The sequence below is a fragment of the Equus caballus genome, chromosome 13 (genome assembly GCF_041296265.1).
Source record: "Equus caballus isolate H_3958 breed thoroughbred chromosome 13, TB-T2T, whole genome shotgun sequence".
Classification (NCBI taxonomy): Eukaryota; Metazoa; Chordata; class Mammalia; order Perissodactyla; family Equidae; genus Equus; species Equus caballus.
The window spans coordinates 11,253,643-11,273,446 of record NC_091696.1 but is presented as its reverse complement, the minus strand read 5'-3'; the positions used below and the strand labels follow the sequence as shown (position 1 = coordinate 11,273,446).

Below are 19,804 nucleotides of genomic sequence, written 5' to 3'. Positions count from 1 at the left end.
CCTCCCCAAATCAAAAAAGGTAATATTAATTAAACTTAAGAAATAATGAATGCACCATTAAAATGTCATCCAAAGATGTTGACCTAAGACAAAAGTTTCAATGATACACAATACGGTCAAAAAGTTTTCAATCAGTAATATACAGTTTGACAACTACATCTTGTAAATTATACCCAATACTGCCGGCAGTCTATCCCTCTAAAGAATATTTGCCCCTTTCATCCCTTCCTAACAATCAGATAATAAAATACAGCACCTATAAATAAGCAAAAAAAAATATATATATATACCGAAATCATCTATTGTTAGTTTAAAGATATGGCAATAAAGGAGTCTAAATTAGCAAACTTGTAGAAGCCATAACTGAGAAAACAGCTTATTGAAAAAAGGTGGCAGTAATGCACTCTATGTGTGCACAGGTACTTAAGAAAATACACAGACGTATAAAATTGCACACACGCACACACGCACACTCTCATCCGCCTCTATTCTCACGCATATACACATAGACAACAGGAGGAATCAGAGACAAGTTAGACTTCTGATTTGTACTTAGACTCCCTAAACTGTGCATAAAGGAACGCTCCAAGAGGCAAAAAGAATGAAGGGCCAATGGTCTGGTCTGGAAGTGAAGAGCATCAGCGTTTTGGTGTGAGTTTGGGCCATCTCTACAGGGGTGGGAGCAGAGCCCAGACTGCCACGATCTCTCTTCTGCAGGGAAGGAAGCTTCCCACGACGTCAACAGTCATCAGTGCTTGTGGTGGGAAGGAAGGGAAAGAGAGAGCGCGCGTGCCAGCCCTGCCCAGGCCCAGGGAGCGGCGTCCCCTGGTGGGGCTCAGTCCATCAGGCGCCCAGGAGAGTGGTGTGAGGTGCGGTGCCTTCTGTGCCAAGGAAAGACTGCTGTCTCTGAGGGGCGGCCCCGTTTGGCCCCAGAACTGCCTGCTGCCACCTTCGCGGCCTACTCTTTCCTCCTTGCTTTGAATGCTCGCGCACGTGCAGACGCACTAACACAGACGTGGACACCATAAATTAAACAAAATGAACGGGTACATGCTACAGTTCTAACTTGTCTCCTAAACCTCCGAGATATGAGGTCTGATCAGCGTGCTCTGCGGTTAGAGGTTAAAAAGCAGATTATAAAATACCTAGATTCGGATCTTTTCTTTTTGTCCTGATTTGGCCTAGAATGGAGTGTATTAAACAGACCCAGGGCAGCAAAAGCCCGGAGTCAGTTAAAGCTATGGATCAATGTGCACTACATGTCAGGATTCTATTCACGTACAAGAAAACACTACGTCAGCTACCACAAAATCAGTTTCCTGATGTGACTTTTCTTCTTGTTAAAAAATATGTGGAGTAAATGTGTTTTATTTTAATTCAAAGTTTCAAACGAGAAGATTCTTTACTTGAAAATATTTAGGAATCCAAACTAGTGTGTTTAGAGTCGGTTTGACTGTGCAATCTCTTAGTGGCAACTGAACAGCTACAAAAACTTTCTTTTTTAATTTTTCTGAAAAATCCCCCCCCCCTTTTTTTTCCTGGTTTAAGAAGATAATAGTGTATTATCGCTCTGAAGCCATTAGATGGCAGATAAAAAGCCCCCTTTTAATATGTGGGTTTGATTTTTTTTTTTTAAAGCCCACACGAAAGAGGAGGGCACAAGGCAAAGCTGTAAGAGTTATTCCAGAACCTGTGGAAATCACTTAGGGCAATAAAAAAAACACTTCAGGGTACAAAAAAGCTCGACTACACATTTCCGTTTTCTTCCTTGAAAACACGACATAGATTGGGCTTAATGCTCCTTTGTTTTCTATATGCACCTTGGCCTATGGCGATTTTGCCCTGTGGCCCGCAGGGCGGTAAGTGCGCAACACGGTCCAGGCCGCGGAGTCGGCGCCCGCCCCTCTGCCCGCCCGGCTCGGCCCAGCTCGGCCCGACAAGACTCGGCCCGGCCCGGCCCGACCCGACCCGACCCGACTCGACTCGACTCGGCTCGGCCCGGCCCAGCTCGGCCAGACTCGGCCTGGCCCGGCGAGATTCGGCCAGACTCGGCTCGGCTCGGCCCGGCCCCGCTCGGCCCCGCTCGGCCGGCCCGGCCCGGCTCGGCTCGGCCCGGCGGGGCGCGACGGGCGGGCGGCGCCTCTCAGAACTCCCATTCGATGGGCTCCTCACGGCTGGCGGCCTTCTCCAGGCGGTGGATTATGCTGTTCAAGTTCGCAGCCTTCTTCTTCCTCAAGGGGTTGTCTCGCGAGTCCCTGGCGCCCGCCGCCTCCGGGAGGCCGAAGAGGCTCTGCAGCGAGCTGGCCCTGCGGGCGGCCGCGGGCGCGCTGGTGCTTGGCAAAGCGGAACTCCTGTCGGCGCCGTCCCGGGCCCGGCACGGGCCCTCCGCCGGCGGCGCGGCTGAGGTAGCGGCGTCCTCCCCGGCCGCGGGCGCGGCGGCGGGGTTTGGCACGGGCCCCGGGCCGTCCGCGGGGCCCTCGGGCGGTGGCGGCGGTGGCGCCCGGGCCCGGCCCTCGCCGTCGGCGTCGTCCGCGGCGGCCGGGGGCCCCGAGGGCGGCGGCTGCGCCTTCTCCGCCGGCCGCGGCGCCTCCTCCTGCTCCTCCGGGGCCGCGGCCGCCTCGGCCGGCCCTCCCTGAGACTTGGCGGCGGCCGCGGGGCCGCCCGACTCCTCGGCGTCCGCGGCGCCCGGGCCCTCGGCGGCCTCCACGCCGTCGCAGCTGTCGCCCTCCGAGCCGGGCGCCGCGCGGCCGCTCCGGGCCGACGGGGAGTCGCTGGCGCCGGCCTGGCCCTGGCTGCCGGCCTGGATCTCCTCGATGAACAGTTCTCTGCGGATCCGAGACCTGCGGGACACAAGCGGGCGCCGTGAGGGGGCCGCCTCCCGGTCCCGACGCCCGCGCCAGCCCAGCCCGCCGGCCCCCACGGCCCCGCCCGGCCCGGAGCCCGAGGGGAGCCCCAGCTGCCCGGCCGGGTGCCCGTGCCCCCTCCACTAGGACGGAGCCGCTGCTGCCGCCCGACGGGCCCACGCTGGCCTACTGATTATTCGGAACTAAAGACCCGCTCTGTTCCCCCGCAAGGCAGGAGATCAGGCTCCCGCGGGAGGTGCCCTCGCCGCCCCGAGAGAGGGAGACGGCTTCGTCACGTCACCGGAGAAGGGGAGTTCGGGGGGAAGCCTGGATAGACACACCTCCTGACTTTCTCAGGAATTGACTGCCCCAAGCCCAGCTGTGCTTAGATTGCTTCCTAATCAACTCCCCAAACTTAAGTTTGTCCTGTCAGATCCTCACTGATTGATTGATTGTGTAAAAACTATAGCACCTGCCTGCTTTGGTCATTTCTCATGCATCATTTTTATGATCTCCTGTATGTATGTATTAAGTTGGGTTTTCTCCTGTTAATCTGTTTTGTATTAATTTTATCATTAGTCCAGCCACAAGAACTCGAGGGCTAAGGGGGAAATCCCCTCCCTCCCCCGACATAGCTAGTGTCACTCACTTAATGGCACGCTGCCTCCATCACCATCCCACCCACCTCGGCCGAGGCTATGAGTGGTGAGGTGCCCTTTACTCTCTGCATGTCAGGCCAGCATGGTGCTTGGTATACAGAATCAGCGCTGACTGAATTAATAAAGGGAACTGCAGGATGACGGATAACCACTGCTTCCTCATCAGGACGGCGCGAGAGAGAACCAATTATTAGGCAGGGCCCCAAATGAAAATCTTCAGTGTCCAGCTCTGAGCCATAGGCCAGGGGCTCTGGTCAAGGCTGAGGTGGAATTCCACCAAGTTGTGTGTTTTCACCTAATTTCCTTCTCTGAAAGGAGGCGACCAGGGAACAGTCACTTTTGATCAAGCAGGAAGGAGACCAAATATGTACTCCAGCACACCCAGCAAGTTTTAATCAAGCCGAGGTCAGCCTGCAGTGGAAAATGTGCTCCGGTACTTGGTTGGGTCTGAAGGAAACAGCTGCCGAGGGCCGTGGCCTTCCCTGTTCTGGAGCCCTGGCTGACGTCAGGAAAGGGCTCTTGTTATGTCTGTTTTTGCTCCACGGTTTCTCCTCCCATCATGCTCACAGTACTAGGCTCAATCAGAAGGCTCTCTAGGTGTTTCTTCCAAAGAGCTGAAAAAGCCTCTGAGGATGTGCAAGCCCTTAGTGGACAGGCATCTTCAGGTGCCTTAGCACCACCCAGAGTCTTGCAGAGACTGGGCCTGCACAAAGCCCACGGGTTGGGCATGCATGGAAATATTTTCTGCAGTACATATAACTCAATAAAGGTAAGATTTTTCGAGAGCTTACTACAGGCCAGGACCCGTGCTGGATGTGGGGAGGGCTAGGGCTGGGGAGAAACCGGCTCTCGTTTCTGTCAGTGTGTCAGAACTCTGGCGGTGGTGATCTGTTCCATAGTTTGCTCCCTGCACAAGGTGAGCTCTCATCCTTGTCTTGAGGATGTTTCTGAGCCAGGGCTGCAGGGTGAGGTCCTGAAACCCCCCAGCAGCTCTAGGCCTAAGAGAAGACTTTCCTCCTTCCCTGGGGCTTCCTTGGGAGCCTGCGAAATGGCAGCTCCTGCCACAGGTTCCTGGGAGGGCAGACCTGCTCTTTACTGGTTTTCAGGCCCCTTGGCAGCCGAGAATGCCAGTTGGGCTGAACACCCACTCCCATCCAACCCTGGTTGGGGAGGTGGGAGGCTAGACAGGTGCTGAAGGGTTTGGCCCTAGCCAGACCCCAGGCCCAAGCACTAACTCTGAGTCTCAGGAGCAGACTGGCCCAGAACAGAGCACAGGCTTTTTGGAACCAGGCACACCTGGGTTTGAAATCTGGCTTTGTCACTTAGTAGCTGTGCAACTTGGGTACGTTCCTTAACCTTTCTGAGTTTCAGTTTTCTTATCTGAAAAATGTGGAGAACAGTATCTTCCTTGCAGAGATGTTAAGATTAAATAAAATGTTAATATATAATATAGGACACAAAGTAGACCCCCCCAAAAAAAGGGGAACTCTTCTAACCAGCCAGCTGCCTTTTGAGTGACACACCCTTGTTGTAAGTGCTAAGGCTGAGGTGGAAGGGCTGAGGGAAGAGACAGCGTCATGCCTGGGGCTTGGGATCTGGGCTGCCACCCTCACCAGCTCGGTTAGTGAGCATACCCTTTCTCTGTAAAATGGGGCTGGCAGCACTGCACCTGACTGCTGACCGGAGGCTCTGACAAGATAACACATCTGTGAAGCTCTTGGCTCAGTGCCTGGCACATATTACTGTTCCAAAGAATGAGACATCATCCCTTTTTTTTTTTTGAGGAAGATTAGCTCTGAGCTAACTACTGCCAATCCTCCTCTTTTTGCTGAGGAAGACTGGCCCTGAGCGAACATCCGTGCCCATCTTCCTGTACTTTATATGTGGGACGCCTACCCCAGCATGGCTTTTGCCAAGCGGGGCCATGTCCGCACCCAGGAGCCAAACCGGTGAACCCCAGGCTGCCGAGAAGGGGACTGTGCGAACTTAACCGCTGCACCACCGGGCCGGCCCCAAGACATCATCCTTCTTAGCCTAGATTTGTCTCCATGTCTGAGGAATACTGTCATCTGGGCCAGAAAGACCAGGTCCCAGGAGCAGATCTGGTTTTCAGACAGTTCACAGGACACCACGGCTTTTAGGGCCCAGAAGAGTTTCTATGGTGTGGACCTGTCCTTCCAAGACGAGAGCAGGTGTCCTGTGGTATGTTGTCCTGGCATTCCTGGCCCCAATTCTAGGTAAACGGTCACTGTAAGACACTTCTAATTTCTTTAGGGTGAAAGGATAACACGAAGTCAAGTTTTATGTTTTCGATGGGGGCAAAAACTGACCCAAGCATTATTCCCTGAGAGTTCCAGTCGGGGCAGGAGAAAATAAAATCAACTTCTGTTTAACTCCTGCAGAAAGAATGTGAGGAACTGCCTTCCTGCTTAGGAATGAAACACATTCAGTGCACTGTGCCTGTCCTCGTTTGAAGCTCTGTGGGGTATACCAGGTAAGGGGGCCTGTCCTGAGCGTTCAGTGGAAGAGCCACAGCCAGGGAGACAGTGCTTGCTCAGCTGGAATCTCTGCTCTACACTTTACCTCCCGGGTGATCTAAGGCAAGTGACTTCCATTCTTTGGGCTTTATGCCAATTCTGAATGACCTCGTGCTCACTTCTCATCTGACCTATTTCGTGGCTTATAAAAGTCTCTAGTTCAGTTCTTTCGAGACCCTGTGCATCTCCTGCTTCTTCCGGGATATTTTTCCAGATGTCTGCAGCTGAAACTCATCTCTGCCCTTGGTTTTCCTATTTGACTTACACCCTTGGTTGTGGAGTTATTTTTGAAGGAGAATATTTACTGAGCATCTACTCTAGATCCAGACCTGAGCTCATTTACTGAGTTTTGAGTTCCTACTGCTATTCCCCTCTCTCCTTCCTTCTCTATTTTATGCCAAGGGTGTAGAGCTGAAGTTGCTTATGTGAAATGCATAAATGTGGCATCTCCCCGAGGACCAGCTGATCATCATGTGATGGGCATTACCATGGTTGTCAGGAGGCCAGCAAGATGAGTGACAGCAGCTGGGAAACCTGGAGAGAGCCTGCCCTGGCCAGGAGGCAGCAATTGCCACTCAGCTGAGGCCTGAGGGGGAGCTGGGAAAAAGGTGGGCCCAGCAGGGCCAGGGGAAATGGCTTTGGGGATGTTTTGTGTAATCAGTAGCACAGTTACCCAGGTACTGGGTAATCCACAGCATCGTGCTCTCCTGTCCAGAGTTATAAACTTGAATTAAAATGGACATAACTTGCAGACGACTCGAAAGTACATATTCAAATGCACCTTTGTGCCTAGAAAGTGAAACGGGGTTGCATAACACTTGGCAGGGAGGGGCTCCGGTGAATCTCTGCCCACACTTCCAGTCATTCCCCCTCAGTTCGCTTGTTTACCACTCTGGAAGTTACCTTCCCTGTAGAGGGAGCTCCATTATTCTAACTGCCGGCCTCGCTCTGCCTCCGCCTTTATCTGACTGGTAAATTTAGGATGCAGAGGCTGGTTGTGCTCAGCTCATGTACCTTCTTTGTCCCCATGTGAGCCAGTGCACACATGGGGAGGCCTGCCTGGGGCCAGTGTGGCCATCATGGGTAAATGTGCCTGGTTCCAAGGGTCAGGTAGTGGGTCTGTTCGGCTCTCCTGCTAAGCTGCATCTACTAACTTAGTCTTATACAGGTGTTGTTTGGCTCCCATCTAATATTTTAAAGTTTCCCAATTTGTTCGGAGCCTGGGAGGTTTATTGGGCCCCTCCAGAAACTCCAGCAGAGCATATCAGATGAGGCAGGGCCCAGTTAGAGACAGCTCCTCCCTCTAGCCCCTAGGACTGTCTGGGATCTTCGACTGCCTGCCCCCGTTTCAGGTGAGTAACTGCTGAGGGCGCTGCCGGCCCTGGCTACACACATGTACTTGTCACCTTGGCACAACCAGGAGCACCGACCCCATTTTTACTGAGCCCTAGAGAAAATGATGTTCTGAGGAGAACCTCCATTGATGGCCCCATACAAAGAATTAAAGAAACAGGAATCTCCCTTAGGCCCCTGGGCATTCTTGGTTTCTACTGGGGAGTCCTGGTTAGTGCTGCGATCAGCATTCGTTATCTTCAGTGGATTCCATGATCCAGTCCAAACACGTGCCCTCAGTTGACTGTGTTCCGTAGGGAGCACTGGGCCCTTCCCTGCCTGGGGAAGTGACTCAGCCCCTCTGGGCTTTACGTTTGCCATCAGCAAAATGCAGATAATACTACGCCCCTTATTATATAGGGTGAGGATCAGGTTGTTTAAAGCATTAGGTCAGCGTCTGGAGATCTGCTGGGTGCTCAATAAATTTTCATTAACTCATGAACTTCCCCAAAAGAAGGGTCTTACACTATTTATTTAATTACCAAACTAATCAACTTAATCTGGAAAACAATACTGTGAAAGACCCCAAGAAAGCATCCAAAAATCACTAAGAAACATCCACTCCTACAGAAGCATGAATGCCTGCACTCTCCCTTATTAAATGACATAACCGAGAGGATTCTTTTTTCTGATCATAGCAGATGTGAACTGTGTCTAACTACATGACCCTACACCTTTGGAGTTAAAAACTCCAATAAAGGGGCCGGCCCCATGGTGTAGTGGTTAAGTTCGTGCCCTCCACTTTGGTGGCCCGGGGTTTACGGGTTTGGATCCCAGGCAGGGACCTACATACCACTCCCATCGTCAAGCTGTGCTGTGGTGGTGTCCCACGGATAAAAAACAGAGGAAGACTGGCACAGACATGAGCTCAGGGACAATCTTCCTCACCAAACAAACAAAACCTCTAATAAAATAGCATAAAAAACCGCCTAACTGACCAAACCACTGAGAACTTGAACCACTGAGAACGGACCAAGTTCTCAGTCCCCAGTCTGCCAGGGCCGAGTTCCTAGAACTTCACTCCTGTGCACCTTTAGTGGCTGCGCCCTGCAGCAGAGCGGCCTCTTCCCAAGGGCGGAATGCGTGTTGTGTGGAGCGTCATGTACTGGGCCGAGGGCAGGATCGTACCTGTAATTGTGGAACCAGTTGATGACAGTGCTGGTTTTCAAGTTGAGCTGGGTGGCGAGTTCTTCGATGGTTTTTGGTGACGGGTATGGCTTTTGCTGATATGCTCTCTTCAGAGCTTCTTTCTCTTCAGGAGCCAGCACCACTCGGGGTTTCTTCAGCTGGTGCTGGGGCTGGGGGCTGGCGCCCTGGCTGTAGTCAATGCCAGCGGAGGGGGGCTCACAGGGCTGGCTGTCGCTGACTGAGCTGTGCCGCCGCTTCATGTATGCTGAGGGAGGGAGAGAGGGCAGACTGAGGCGCAGGCCCAGCTGGAAGGTCCGCCCGAGCCCCTGACCCCAGGTACACGGTATAGTGTCGGCTCGCGATGACGTGAGTAGCTGGCTATTCTGCCCTGCTCTTCCAAGGGCATCTCAAAACACTCGGACTAGAAAAAGCACTCGGACTGGAACCATTCTGAAACCCATGACACACTCGTCAAGGAGCTGCTCTGTGGTAATGTGTCCCCCCTGACACTTTAGTGGGGGACGCAGAGAAGTGTATAGACAGATGACCCCGGCAGAGTGCACTAAGGGAGGCAAGCGCAGGGTCCCCTGGAGCGGCGCACTGGGGGAGATTACTCGGCGCAGCCCGGGGAGGGGTGGGGGAGGCTTCCCAGGTGACATGATGTTTAAACTGAACCGCGAAGGACAAGGAGGGATTAACCAGAAAAAATAGGTGATGAAGCAGAAAATGGCAGGAGGCTGCTCCAGAAAATGGGAACAGCAAGTACACAGACACAGAGGCATGCAACAGCACGGTTCAAGTGTGTTGTGTGTGTGCCTGTGTGCATGCAGAGGGGTGGTGGTAGGAGGAGTTGTCGTCAGACATAAAGCTGGCAAGATGGGCAGAGCCACGGTAGGCCGGAAGTCTGGACTTGAAGGCAATGGGAAGAAATGAAAAGATGTGACTCAAGGGCGTGATATGATCAACGCTATGTTCCTGAAGGCTGCTCTGGCTACAGTCTCGAGGATGGAGGGGAGGGAAGGCTGGGAGGAAGGCGTTCAGTTAGGAGGTAAGAATGACGAGGATTTGAACCAAGGCGGCGGTGGTGGGGCTGGAGAAGAGCAGCTGGACTGTGGAGATGTTACGGGGTAGAACTGACAGGCCTGGGGACTGATTAAACGAAGGACTAAGGAGCAGGGAGCTGAGGATGGCCCCCTGGCTCAGGCCTGGACGATGAGGTGGGTGGAGGCATCTTTGGGTTGGGCACCATGGAAGGAGCAGATGAAAAGGAGAAGATGATGGTTCGTCTTGGAAATGTGGAGTTTGAGGCGTCTCTGAGTCATCCACAGTGAGAGTTCTGTAGGCAGCTGCATAGATAGGTATCAAGCTCAGAAGAATGGTCTGGGCTAGAGAGAGGAATCTGGAACCACTAGAGCAGAAATTGTAGTTGAAGTCAATGATCTTGATGGGAAAGAGAGGGCCGAGGACAGAATCCTGGAAAACACCCCCGGGCAGAGGAAGCAGCAGCCTGCAAGGATACAGAGAGCTGAGAGGAACACCAGGAGACAGCAGCGTAACAGAGGGATGAGTGAGGAGTGATGGTCAACATGTCAGGGCTGCAGAAATGAAGGTGTGACAAGGACCCAGAATGGCCTTTGGATTCAGTGATCAGGCTAGAACTGGAGACGGCGGCGAACAGACACAGTGGAGCTGTGGGAGCAGAAGCCAGACAGCAGTAGGTTTCATAGTGAATGGGAGGTGAGGAAGTGAAGGCAGTGAGCATGAATTACTATTTTAAGAAGCCTAGAGGCCGGCCCGGTGGCACAGTGGTTAAGTTTGTGCGCTCTGCTTCGGTGGCTTGGGGTTTGTGGGTTTGGATCCCAGGTGTGGACCTACACACTGCTCATTAACTCATGCTGTGGTGGCGTCCCATGTACAAAATAGAGGACGACTGGCACAGATGTTAGCTCAGTGACAATTTTCCCCAGGCAAAAAGGGGAAGATTGGCAACAGAATTTAGCTCAGGGCCAACCTTCCTCACCAAAAAAACAAAAAACAAGCCTAGCTGTAAAAGGAAAGTGAGAGAGCAGACGGCTTCAAGAAGGGAAATCCAGGGTTGAGGAGGGTCTTTAAAGGTGAGAGAGCTGGTAAGGTTTCCAAGCTGAGGGGAGAGAGCTGACAGAGCTGGTGATACAGGTGAGAGGGTGATCACTGATGGTGCAGGAGAATGGGCCTGAGCACAGGGGCAGGGAGGGAGGGAAGGTGGGTGACATACAGACAAGTCTGTAGGGACTGAGGTGGGGGCAGTGGATGGCGTTTGTTTTCTTTACGAAGTAGGAAGGCAGAGGACAGGTGATCTGAAGTGAGGGGAAATGTGGTGGGGGATGGGGTGGGGAGAAGCACGAGGACCCCACTGAGCTGAGGCAGCACCCACCCGTGAAGGTCTGGGATATTCTCCAGCAGGTCCCAGACACCAAGGAGGCTGGGTGGAGGAAACTGGCAGGGCTCTGATTCAAGGCTGGGATTGCAGGGGGACGAGGAACGGAAGGAGGTGAGAGAGAGAGGACCATGTCCAGAGCGTACTGAAGTGATGGAGCATGGAGTCTGGGATGTCTGGGGAAGGAGGCAAGGGCAGCAGAGGGCAATGTGATGGGAGAAAGCAGGGGAGGGGATACAGGGGCTGGAGGCCACCCTGGGTAAGGTGCAGTGAACGGAGAAACACGGCAGAGGGAAGGATGGCAGAATGTGGTCAGTGAGTGGGGTACCTGAATTTGGGCTTTGAGGTGGAGTAGCTGTGGGTGATAACAAGATTGAGGGAGCAGCCAAGGGTTGAGGAGGTCAAAGAACTGGAGGCCGGGGTGCTGGACGGGTCAGATGGGCCTTAAAATCCCTTGGAGGAGGCAGGACGTGGGCACGGAGGAAGGCAGTGATCCAGGAGCCAGTCTTGAGACGAGGTAGAGAGGGAGCAGGAGGCTGGCAGGTGATGGAGATGAGGAGGAGACTGAATGTGAAGGTGCTGGGATGAACTTCAAGGGGGCGAGGGCTCAGCCCAGGAGAAGAGGCGGAGGAGCGGCTGGAGCAGGCTCAGGCCTGGGGCCACGAGGCCCACCCGAAAGGGGCAGCAGAGACAGCGAGCGGCAGAGGCCGGGACGAGGGGGCACCTGTGCAGTGACTGTGTCTCTCCTGTGGGAGAGAGGTTGGGGGGCGGTGGGAGAGGGCAGTGCCAAGGCTCAGGGACTCATGTGCGACTCTTGTTTGGGGACGTGCTGAGTGGACTGTGAAGTACAGGGGAGGTGATTCCTGGATTTCAGGCTCTCTCTGTTCTATCCGTGCTTTCTGTGCTTTATCTGCCCCTGCCGGTTGTTACCGTCATTAATCACCAACTATGCTGCAAGTTAAAACCACTCGGACTTCTTGAGCAAAGGAATCATCCAGAGTGATTTTCCTAGTGGACTAGTTTTGAATACGGTCTGAAAATTCTTTAAAACTTCTTAAAAACAACAGAAGACTAAAACTAATATTCAATTCACATACTATATAGTAATAAGAGTGCAGCATTGTCAGCAGCAGCAGCAGCAGCTGACATTTCTCACTTCATCCTCCCAGTTACGCTGTGGGGGGGAGGCCATTATCACCCCTGTTTACCGATGTAGAAACTGAGGCTTAGAGAGGTGAAACAATTTGCCTGAGGCCACACAGCTAGTAAGTGACAGAACTGAGGCCTGACCTAAGTCTGTCCTGGGCAGCGCCGCCTGCCCTGCCCTACGACATGGTGGCCACTTGCCCTGCCACATGGTGGCCACTGCCCCTGCCTGCCTTCCCAGCTGTGGCATGGCAGCAGGGCCCGAGGCTGTGTCAGTGGGAGCCACTGCGAGCCAGGGAGACGCACGTCAGCAGCACTGGCACTCAGGTCTCCAGTGTCACTGGAGAAGACAGGATCATCAGGGTCCATCTGTAGCCTCCACGAGACCACAAGCTAGCCAAGGCTGCATGTGTGTGCGCGTGTCCAGGTGCCCGTACTGTGTGAAGGGCCATCTCATGAAGGGAATAGAACGCAGAAGGTAGATGAGGGGAGAGAAAGGTTTACAAGAAAGGAAGGAAGGAGAGCAATAAAAGCTTCGCGCTGAAGGGAGAAGCAGCAAAGGCTTTCTGGACAAGAAGCAAGCGTAGCGTACACGTGAGTCCTGCGGTCTAGGTTACTGGTGCAGAATTTTTAATAGAGGGAGCACAACTTATTCACCTATTTCAAAGGAATATAAATTCTTTAATAACGGTCGTTTACTGAGCACTTGGGAGCAGCTTGTTATACTAGGTACATTCTTTCTAATCCTCACAACCGGAAAAAGCTACCATTACTATCCTCATTTCAGAGGTGTAGAAACTTAGGCTAGGGACTGAATTCACTTGCCATTTTATGAATAGAATTAGGAAACCACTGAGAAGGCAGATCTTCTCCCCGCTAAATTACTATGATAGAGCCAGAGGCCAGAAAGAAACGACCCTGGTCTGCCCAGCCAGCCCCCTCCCCCCGGGTGGGTGACCAGGAGTCTAGGGAAACCACAGGCAGTGCTGTGCTCCGGGTCACCTGATCTTGTGTGTGACGGATCAGGGGCCTTGGTCTCCTGCTGGGGCTGGTGAAGACTCCTCTAGTGAGCATCCTTACTAGCGAGAGAAGACAGTGGGCCACAGCCACTTAGGGACCTTGGGATGTGAGGAGGGGCCTGGGCTTGCTGAAACAATAACTCTTTTGTAACACAAGATGGCGCCCAGAGCCCATGAGGGAGGAGAAATGGAGGTCTAGGAAGCCCCCAAAGATCTGTTTGTGGGGGCTGAGGGCCTTTCCTGCTGGCCCAGGAGGAGAAACACGCCAAGGAGTGGGAGAACCAGGGCTCGCTTTTGTGCTGATGTCTAGCAGGAGGTCTTCGGCAGAGCCAGCCTGGATGCTGAGCTGCCGCCAGGAGGGAGCTCCCTGGCGCTGGGAGCGGCAGCCTCAGCAAGCTCGAGGAGGGAGGGCACTGCCTTCCCACAGAGCGCAGAAAACTGTCAAACCGCTTGTTGGGTGAGTACTGACAATTGTTGAAATTCAGTCATGGATATACTGGGTTCATGATATCATTCTCCCTACTTTTATGTTTGAGATTTCCCATACTAAAAAGTTAAAAAATTTGGGGGGTAATGTGGCCCCAGGCCTCTGGAGCTTGCAGCACTGAGGCCTGTGTCAGAGCCTTGGTCTGCACACCTGGGGGCAGGCAAGAGCCCGCGGGAGCGCCCCGGATAGGGTGAAGGTGACTGCATGGGCGCATGGTCCCAGTGTGGCAGGTGCTCAGTGCAGGCAGCACACACACCTGAGAGCACCAGCTTTGAAGTCTGACAGCCCCAGCCATGGATTCCTGCTCCCTACTTATGCCAACTGTTCAAATCAGGTAAGCTGTGTCCCGCCCCAGCCTCGTCGTTCACCGATAATGACACGTGTACTAGACGGAGTTGTGTGGAGTGAGTGAAGTCTCAGCACAGCATCCAGCAAATGGGAGGCACTCCGGAACTGGAGGGCCCTCCTGTCACAACAAGGGCCAGCCCACCGAGCTCCTGCAGGACGCATCAGAGACTCTGGCTCCTTCTCGGAGCTCCTGCCCTTTCCCTAGTTGGGTGAGAACAGCGATGTTTGGCTGGCTCCTGGTGAATTCAGAGGCTACGAGCCTGGGCTCCATCCCCCTATGGCTGGGACGCACGGGGATGGGGCCAGGATCAGCCCCAGGGGTGGCTGGGATACCTGCTCTTAGCTGAAGTTGTCTGCAGAAGCTGATTAGATTAAGGAGGTGTCACAGCTTCTCACGGCCAGACCAGCAGCTGGTGCCTCATCTCCACATTCAAGGGACTCAGCCACTGAGTGAGCTCACAGCACTGCAGATGCCCCAGGACTGTCCCCTCTGAGGGGAGGGCTTGCTGATGAGGAGCAGAGTGTGGGAGTGCAGACCTTGAGGCAGAGCAGGTATTACTTTCCACCACCACGGAAATCCTTTAGGATTTCTCCTGTGTTGTAGCCTCCAGGGGGCAAGAACAATGCTCATCAATGTTCCAGAAGGCTCTGGAAGCATTCGGAGAAAAGAGGTGCACTTAGCCCTCCAGGAGGCCATATCCTCCACAGCCCATAAACTATAAAGTAACAGCAAGAGAGAGAAAGCTGTTCTGGCAGGAATTTGCTCAGCAAATTTTTCAGGCTGAGTAACCTTAATGGAGGCACCTACCTTCCCTGAACCCGAGCCCCTTATCTACAGATGCATTTATTAATCATCTCTCTGATAAGATATGGAAGCCCCGGCATGTGGTACGTGTGCAATACATGTTGTCACACCCTACCCACCCAACAAGACAAACGTCAACAAACGAGCCGTCACCAAGCACTGTGGTGCTCCCTTCTCGGTGGCCTTAGTCTCCTTAAAGACAAAGGCTTCACTGGCTCCCAGGGCGACTAGGAGGAATTGACTAGGTGGCCCCCAGGGCCGAAATGTCTTTGGGTTCAGGCTGCTGGGGAGAAAAAAACCACAAATCTTGCCATTCCTCTTAGGTCCTCATCTGCTGCTGATTGTCAAAAAATCCTTTGCCTTGCCTTACAGTCCCTTGGTCATGGATCAATGTCCCCCATCAGCTTTGTGGGAAGCCTTTAAAAGAAACAGCGTGTTTATAAATGGGAAGCCAGTTGGCTGGGGCAGGTGGTGGGGAGTTACCTTTCTTCTCCATCCGTTTCATGTCCATCAGCTTCTCCACGTTGTTGGGGTCATTCAGCCACAGCTGCATCCGGACGAAGGGCTCCCGTCCCTTCAGACTGAGCTTGTGCCAGGGTTTCGGGCGAGCGAGGAGATCAGAGACGGAGCCTTGAGTGAGCCCTAAGATGGTCTCTCCAAATAAGCGCTGACCTAGAGAGAAAACAGAACCGAGAGAGGTGTCATCACTGAGACCCAGGGTTCTGGAAGGACAAACACGTGTCAAGGCTAAAATCAGACATGGGGTTTAAAGGCCCAGAGTCTGGTCAGCTGGGTCCTGGCTGGGAGCAAGCACGTTGTAAAAGCATTTCTTTGCCCAGACTTCTGACAAACTCCACTTGACAGAATCAGTATTACTCTTGCATTCTGCTTCCACACAATGTTTCTCTCAAAAAAGCCTTTGGGCTTGGGATGAACTGAGGCCTGGCTAGTGCCTGCGGCGTTTATCAGAGGCGGTTAATCCCAAACCCGAGCTCAGGAGGTTAAGCAGCACACAGGCAGGAGACCTCTCTCGTACAACCTCAAACCGCAGGGCTGTCCGCACCGGCTCCTTTCACGATTAGCGAGGTTATCAGGTCTTGCTGAGAAAACAGACCACTTGACCCAGGGTCACAGCAGGAAAGAGAAGGAGAAAGAGCTCCTCGGCTCTGTTTTTCTGAAAAGCAGGCCATTTCCAATTCTGAAGTCTGTTCCCGCAGTCTAAGCTGCCTCTGCTGACTGGAGCTCAAAGTGGATCAAAACCCCTTCTTCGAGGCCTTTTCTCTGCGGCCGTGGTGGGCAGCCTGCTCCCCAGGCCGATCAGAGGGCATTTTGCTCTGGAGAGCACAGTGGCATTAAGTCTGCAACGTTTGTCAGAGGCTTAAAAAGAAAATTCCTCTTCTCTGAGAGCCATTCAGCTGCAGGTTAAGGGGGGCCACCACTTTTAAAGGTACAAATGAGAATCAGGCATCGCCTGAGCGACCTGATGGGAGAACTTAAACGAACAGGACTTATTAGGTGGCAGTGGAGGTTGGGATCAGAGAGGCCAGTGTCTGGTACCATAAAGCGTACAAAACATGACACCGGGGCAGAGAGCGGCTCTTCCCTGGGTAGTAGGGTGCCCGGGGATGGCCGGCTCACGTCCTCCGTCGGCCAGTGGGAAACACCACCACCTGTGCTCACGAGGTAGTTGTGAGAAAATGGCAGGGCACTGCCTTGGAAAAAGCGGGACTCCAAGTAAAAGTTGACTGCATGGAAAGCTTTGCACTTGAGAAATTAATCTTTTTGGTGTCAGTCATTTTAACTTAGAGATACATTTACTGATTTGTAAACTCATGGTTTCTCTGCTTTTTAGACTCTTACTTTAGCTTGCAACATCCCAAGTTGTTACCAGTTTTTTGATGTGACTGTTTTCAATAAATGTTACCTAATCCTAATGAATGAATCTCATTTCATTCCATGGAGCTTGCTGGGTTCAGGAAAGTGATATATATGAATGGCTAGTTACTATTTGCTTGGCCCACCCAGTTATATGGGGGGAAATCAAGAGATTCTTTTTGGAAATCATGTCTATTAGTTCCAGAGGTTTCACAGCGGTGGCTCTCAATCATTTGTGGGTCACAGGCTCATTTGAGAACCTGAAGAAGCTAGAGACCCTCGCCTGATAAAATCTGTGCACATACATTCTGCATATGGTTTCAAGAGATGGACCCACGAACACCCCGAGATCCCAGGTCAGAGGTTAAGAAGATGCCTGGGTCTTGACCAAGGGTCATCTTCGCTGCCTAACTCAGCTGTAATTTGGCCCCTCTGTGTCCATTACTCCACTGAGACCCCAGTAGGACAGGCAGCTTCTTTCCTGGAGAAGCTAAGACCAGTTTGAGCAACCATGAAGACTGCTTTGCATCGCTAAGCCCGGGGGACGCTGCTAGGGGGCTTTTCTCGAAGTTCCTTCACGAAGAGGAAGAAGTCATCTGTCTGAATGAAGGTTTTCACCCCTCAGGTCACTGACTCCTGCTTCACGGCATCTGAGAACAGAGCTCCAAGGCCAGTGGGGTTCTGCTGTGGCTGCACGTGAACAGCATCAGCTAAAACCCCAGCAGTGATGGAGACACGATGGGAAGACCAAGGATGAGATCTGAACGTTCACGATCTCACAACTGATCAGTGTTTGAAAATGAGAGTTTTCCTCAGCTGATTTTCATCGTTTACATGAAATGACACTCCCCATGCGGAAGTGGGCAGCAATAATGTACCAGGCCTGCTTCCCTGGACTTGTGACAAGACTGGAAGGTAAAGGATTAACTAAAGTCTAGAAATCCTCGCACATTTTAATACTTGCTGAGCACACGGGACTTCACAGCCATTGAAGGAAATCAACAGCTAAATTTTCATTTTTATGAATTAAATTAATTTTCACGATTAACTGAATTAAAAATGTTTTCTCTCCTGCTGTTTTGCATAAGCAGTGGGTAGAAGGCCTCAACCAGACAGGCTGGCCTGACCCTAGGCTGTTGGGTGACCACACAAACTTTACTGGAACCCATTTCACTGCTACTCCCTTCTTTTTCTGTCCCCTGGGAAAAACAGAGAAGGCCCCTCCTGAAGGTAGTTGGCAAATTCTAGCCACTCTTTGGGGTTGTCTTAACATGCACCACGGAGAATGGTGCTCATTTAACTGACTTTTACACCAGAAACAAGAAGGATGGAAGTGATGGGGAGTAGCTGTTTCCATGCTCTGGATGCCTAGACCAGGGGAACCCCATCTGGTCCACACTTCACTGCAGGAGCACAATGGTTTAAAACGACAAAACACCCTAATATTTGCGAGGCAACCGGCCTAGGTTTGAAACCCAGGGGAGGGGTGGTGAGCTCAGTTCTCCAGGGGCTGCCTCACCCCGGTGGAGCCTGGGGAGTGGATCCGCTGCAGGAGACAGCAGGACAATAGCAAGAGAGACTGCGCTGCCAGGCAGGCTGCTGGGAACTGCTGCTACTCACAACCCCACGTCCGGCATCATTATTCAGGATTTACCGAGGAGGCTCCAAGAGCAGCTGGCTCAGTATCACAGCACATGAAGTAGGAGAGGTAGGATGTGAACCAGTCTGTCAGCCTCTTCCACTACGCCACCCAGATGCTGCTGATCCTCCCCAGCTCTGGCGCCCCCTAGGGATCTGGGGCTGTCCTGGGCATGTCCCAATCAGGGCAGTCTGAGTGGGTGGCCTGAGTGGGCTCCGGCCTGCAGGTGTACCTTCCAAGAGGTCCCGGCAAGGGCGCAGGGGCCGAGCAGGAGCGGGAGTGGGCTGGGATTGGCCTGTAGAACTCTAGCACCCTCATGAGCCCTTAGTGTTCACAACTGTAGGAGGTTCTGTGTTCATGCAGGTAGCCTGTAAGCGCTTAAACCCTTTCGCTGGCCTAGCCTGAGTGCCCCCCCCCACCTGTTCTTCCCCAGAACTCCCACAGGAAACAACCTGCCTCCTGACTTAGCAGACGGGGAGGGCACCTACCGAGGTTGTTGTCGGTCAGCACCTCCTTGACCCTCTTGGTTATGCCGTAGGTGTCCAGCTCTGGAGACATGGCTACCAGCTCTTGGATGCTGAGGGCCGAGTGTCCAGACAGCGGCAGTGGGGTGGTGGGCTGGGAGTCTGAGGCGGGCGGGTCGCTGGGTTCTGGTGGTTTGCCATCCTTACTGGTTTCGATGGGGGGACAGGGCTGCTGGACCAGTTCAGTCAAGCTCTTCACCGATTCGCTAGAGCTCATTGGAGATTCGGGTGCAGGGCTGCAGCTGGCAGAGGTCTTTGGAGTGCTTTCTGTAATTCAAGCACAAGGAAAACCGAGGCTCAAACAGCTGAGTTTCACCAGGCCCGTCTGTCTACCTTCCCTGTCTAGGAGATGCTCGTGGAACGACCGAACGAGGAGGATACAGTATAGCAGTCTGCGGATCTAAATGAACTGTTTCATAGTCTTTTGACTGAGAGTACCCTCTCATTTTCTGCATTAAAAAATAAAAAATAACAGCAACAGAAGGAAAACTAGGGGTTTAAATAAAAGGTTTCTGAAGGCTCATTAAAAGGGCATTCTGTTAAAAAATCTGTCATATTAATCATGTGCTATCATTGTCATGATTTCTTCTAATGGAGCCCCCTAATTCTGTAATTCAGAAGTACCCTGGCTAGATTATAATTTGCATACTTATTTTGTCCATAATTTCTAGAACAAAACAAATGGACGTATTATTTTCAATGAGGGCTGCCCACGATGTGTGGTCACGCAGGGATGAAGACCCCTTGGAGACCTAAGGCGTGGGCTGCTGGCCCCCTGCGGCCAGTGCTGACTCTGGGACCCCAGGCTGGTTCTCACTGTGACTCCCGGAGGGCCCCACAGCACCCAACCTGGAGGGAACCAACAGCACAGGAGCGCTCGCCCTGCTTTCCGTCAAACCCCAGGATGTGCTCCCGAAAGCCGAGCTCTTAGTTCTTCTCTGCCACGCTGGCACCAGCACCGGGAGAGAGGGGGTCAGTGTGGGCGG

At 52.9% G+C, this 19,804-nt stretch overlaps 1 protein-coding gene across 19 annotated transcripts in view; it reads right to left on the bottom strand.

Moving 5' to 3' along the window:
* The window catches only part of CUX1 (cut like homeobox 1), a 368,724-nt gene that overhangs the window by 25,312 nt on the left and 323,608 nt on the right, over positions 1-19,804 (bottom strand). For 4 of the 19 annotated variants that reach the window (XM_070231690.1, XM_070231688.1, XM_070231693.1 and 1 more), the window contains exons 21-22: positions 18,783-19,085; positions 15,264-15,452 (exon numbers count right to left, since the gene is read on the bottom strand). The exons of 4 other annotated variants lie outside the window; for them this stretch is intronic. In XM_070231690.1, the coding sequence (XP_070087791.1) occupies positions 15,264-15,452; positions 18,783-19,085 (492 nt within the window). Of the gene's footprint in view, positions 1-2,013; positions 2,841-8,559; positions 8,825-15,263; positions 15,453-18,782; positions 19,086-19,804 lie in introns of those variants that run through there. 11 more of the 19 variants (XM_070231684.1, XM_070231683.1, XM_070231687.1 and 8 more) reach the window with 6 other exon arrangements.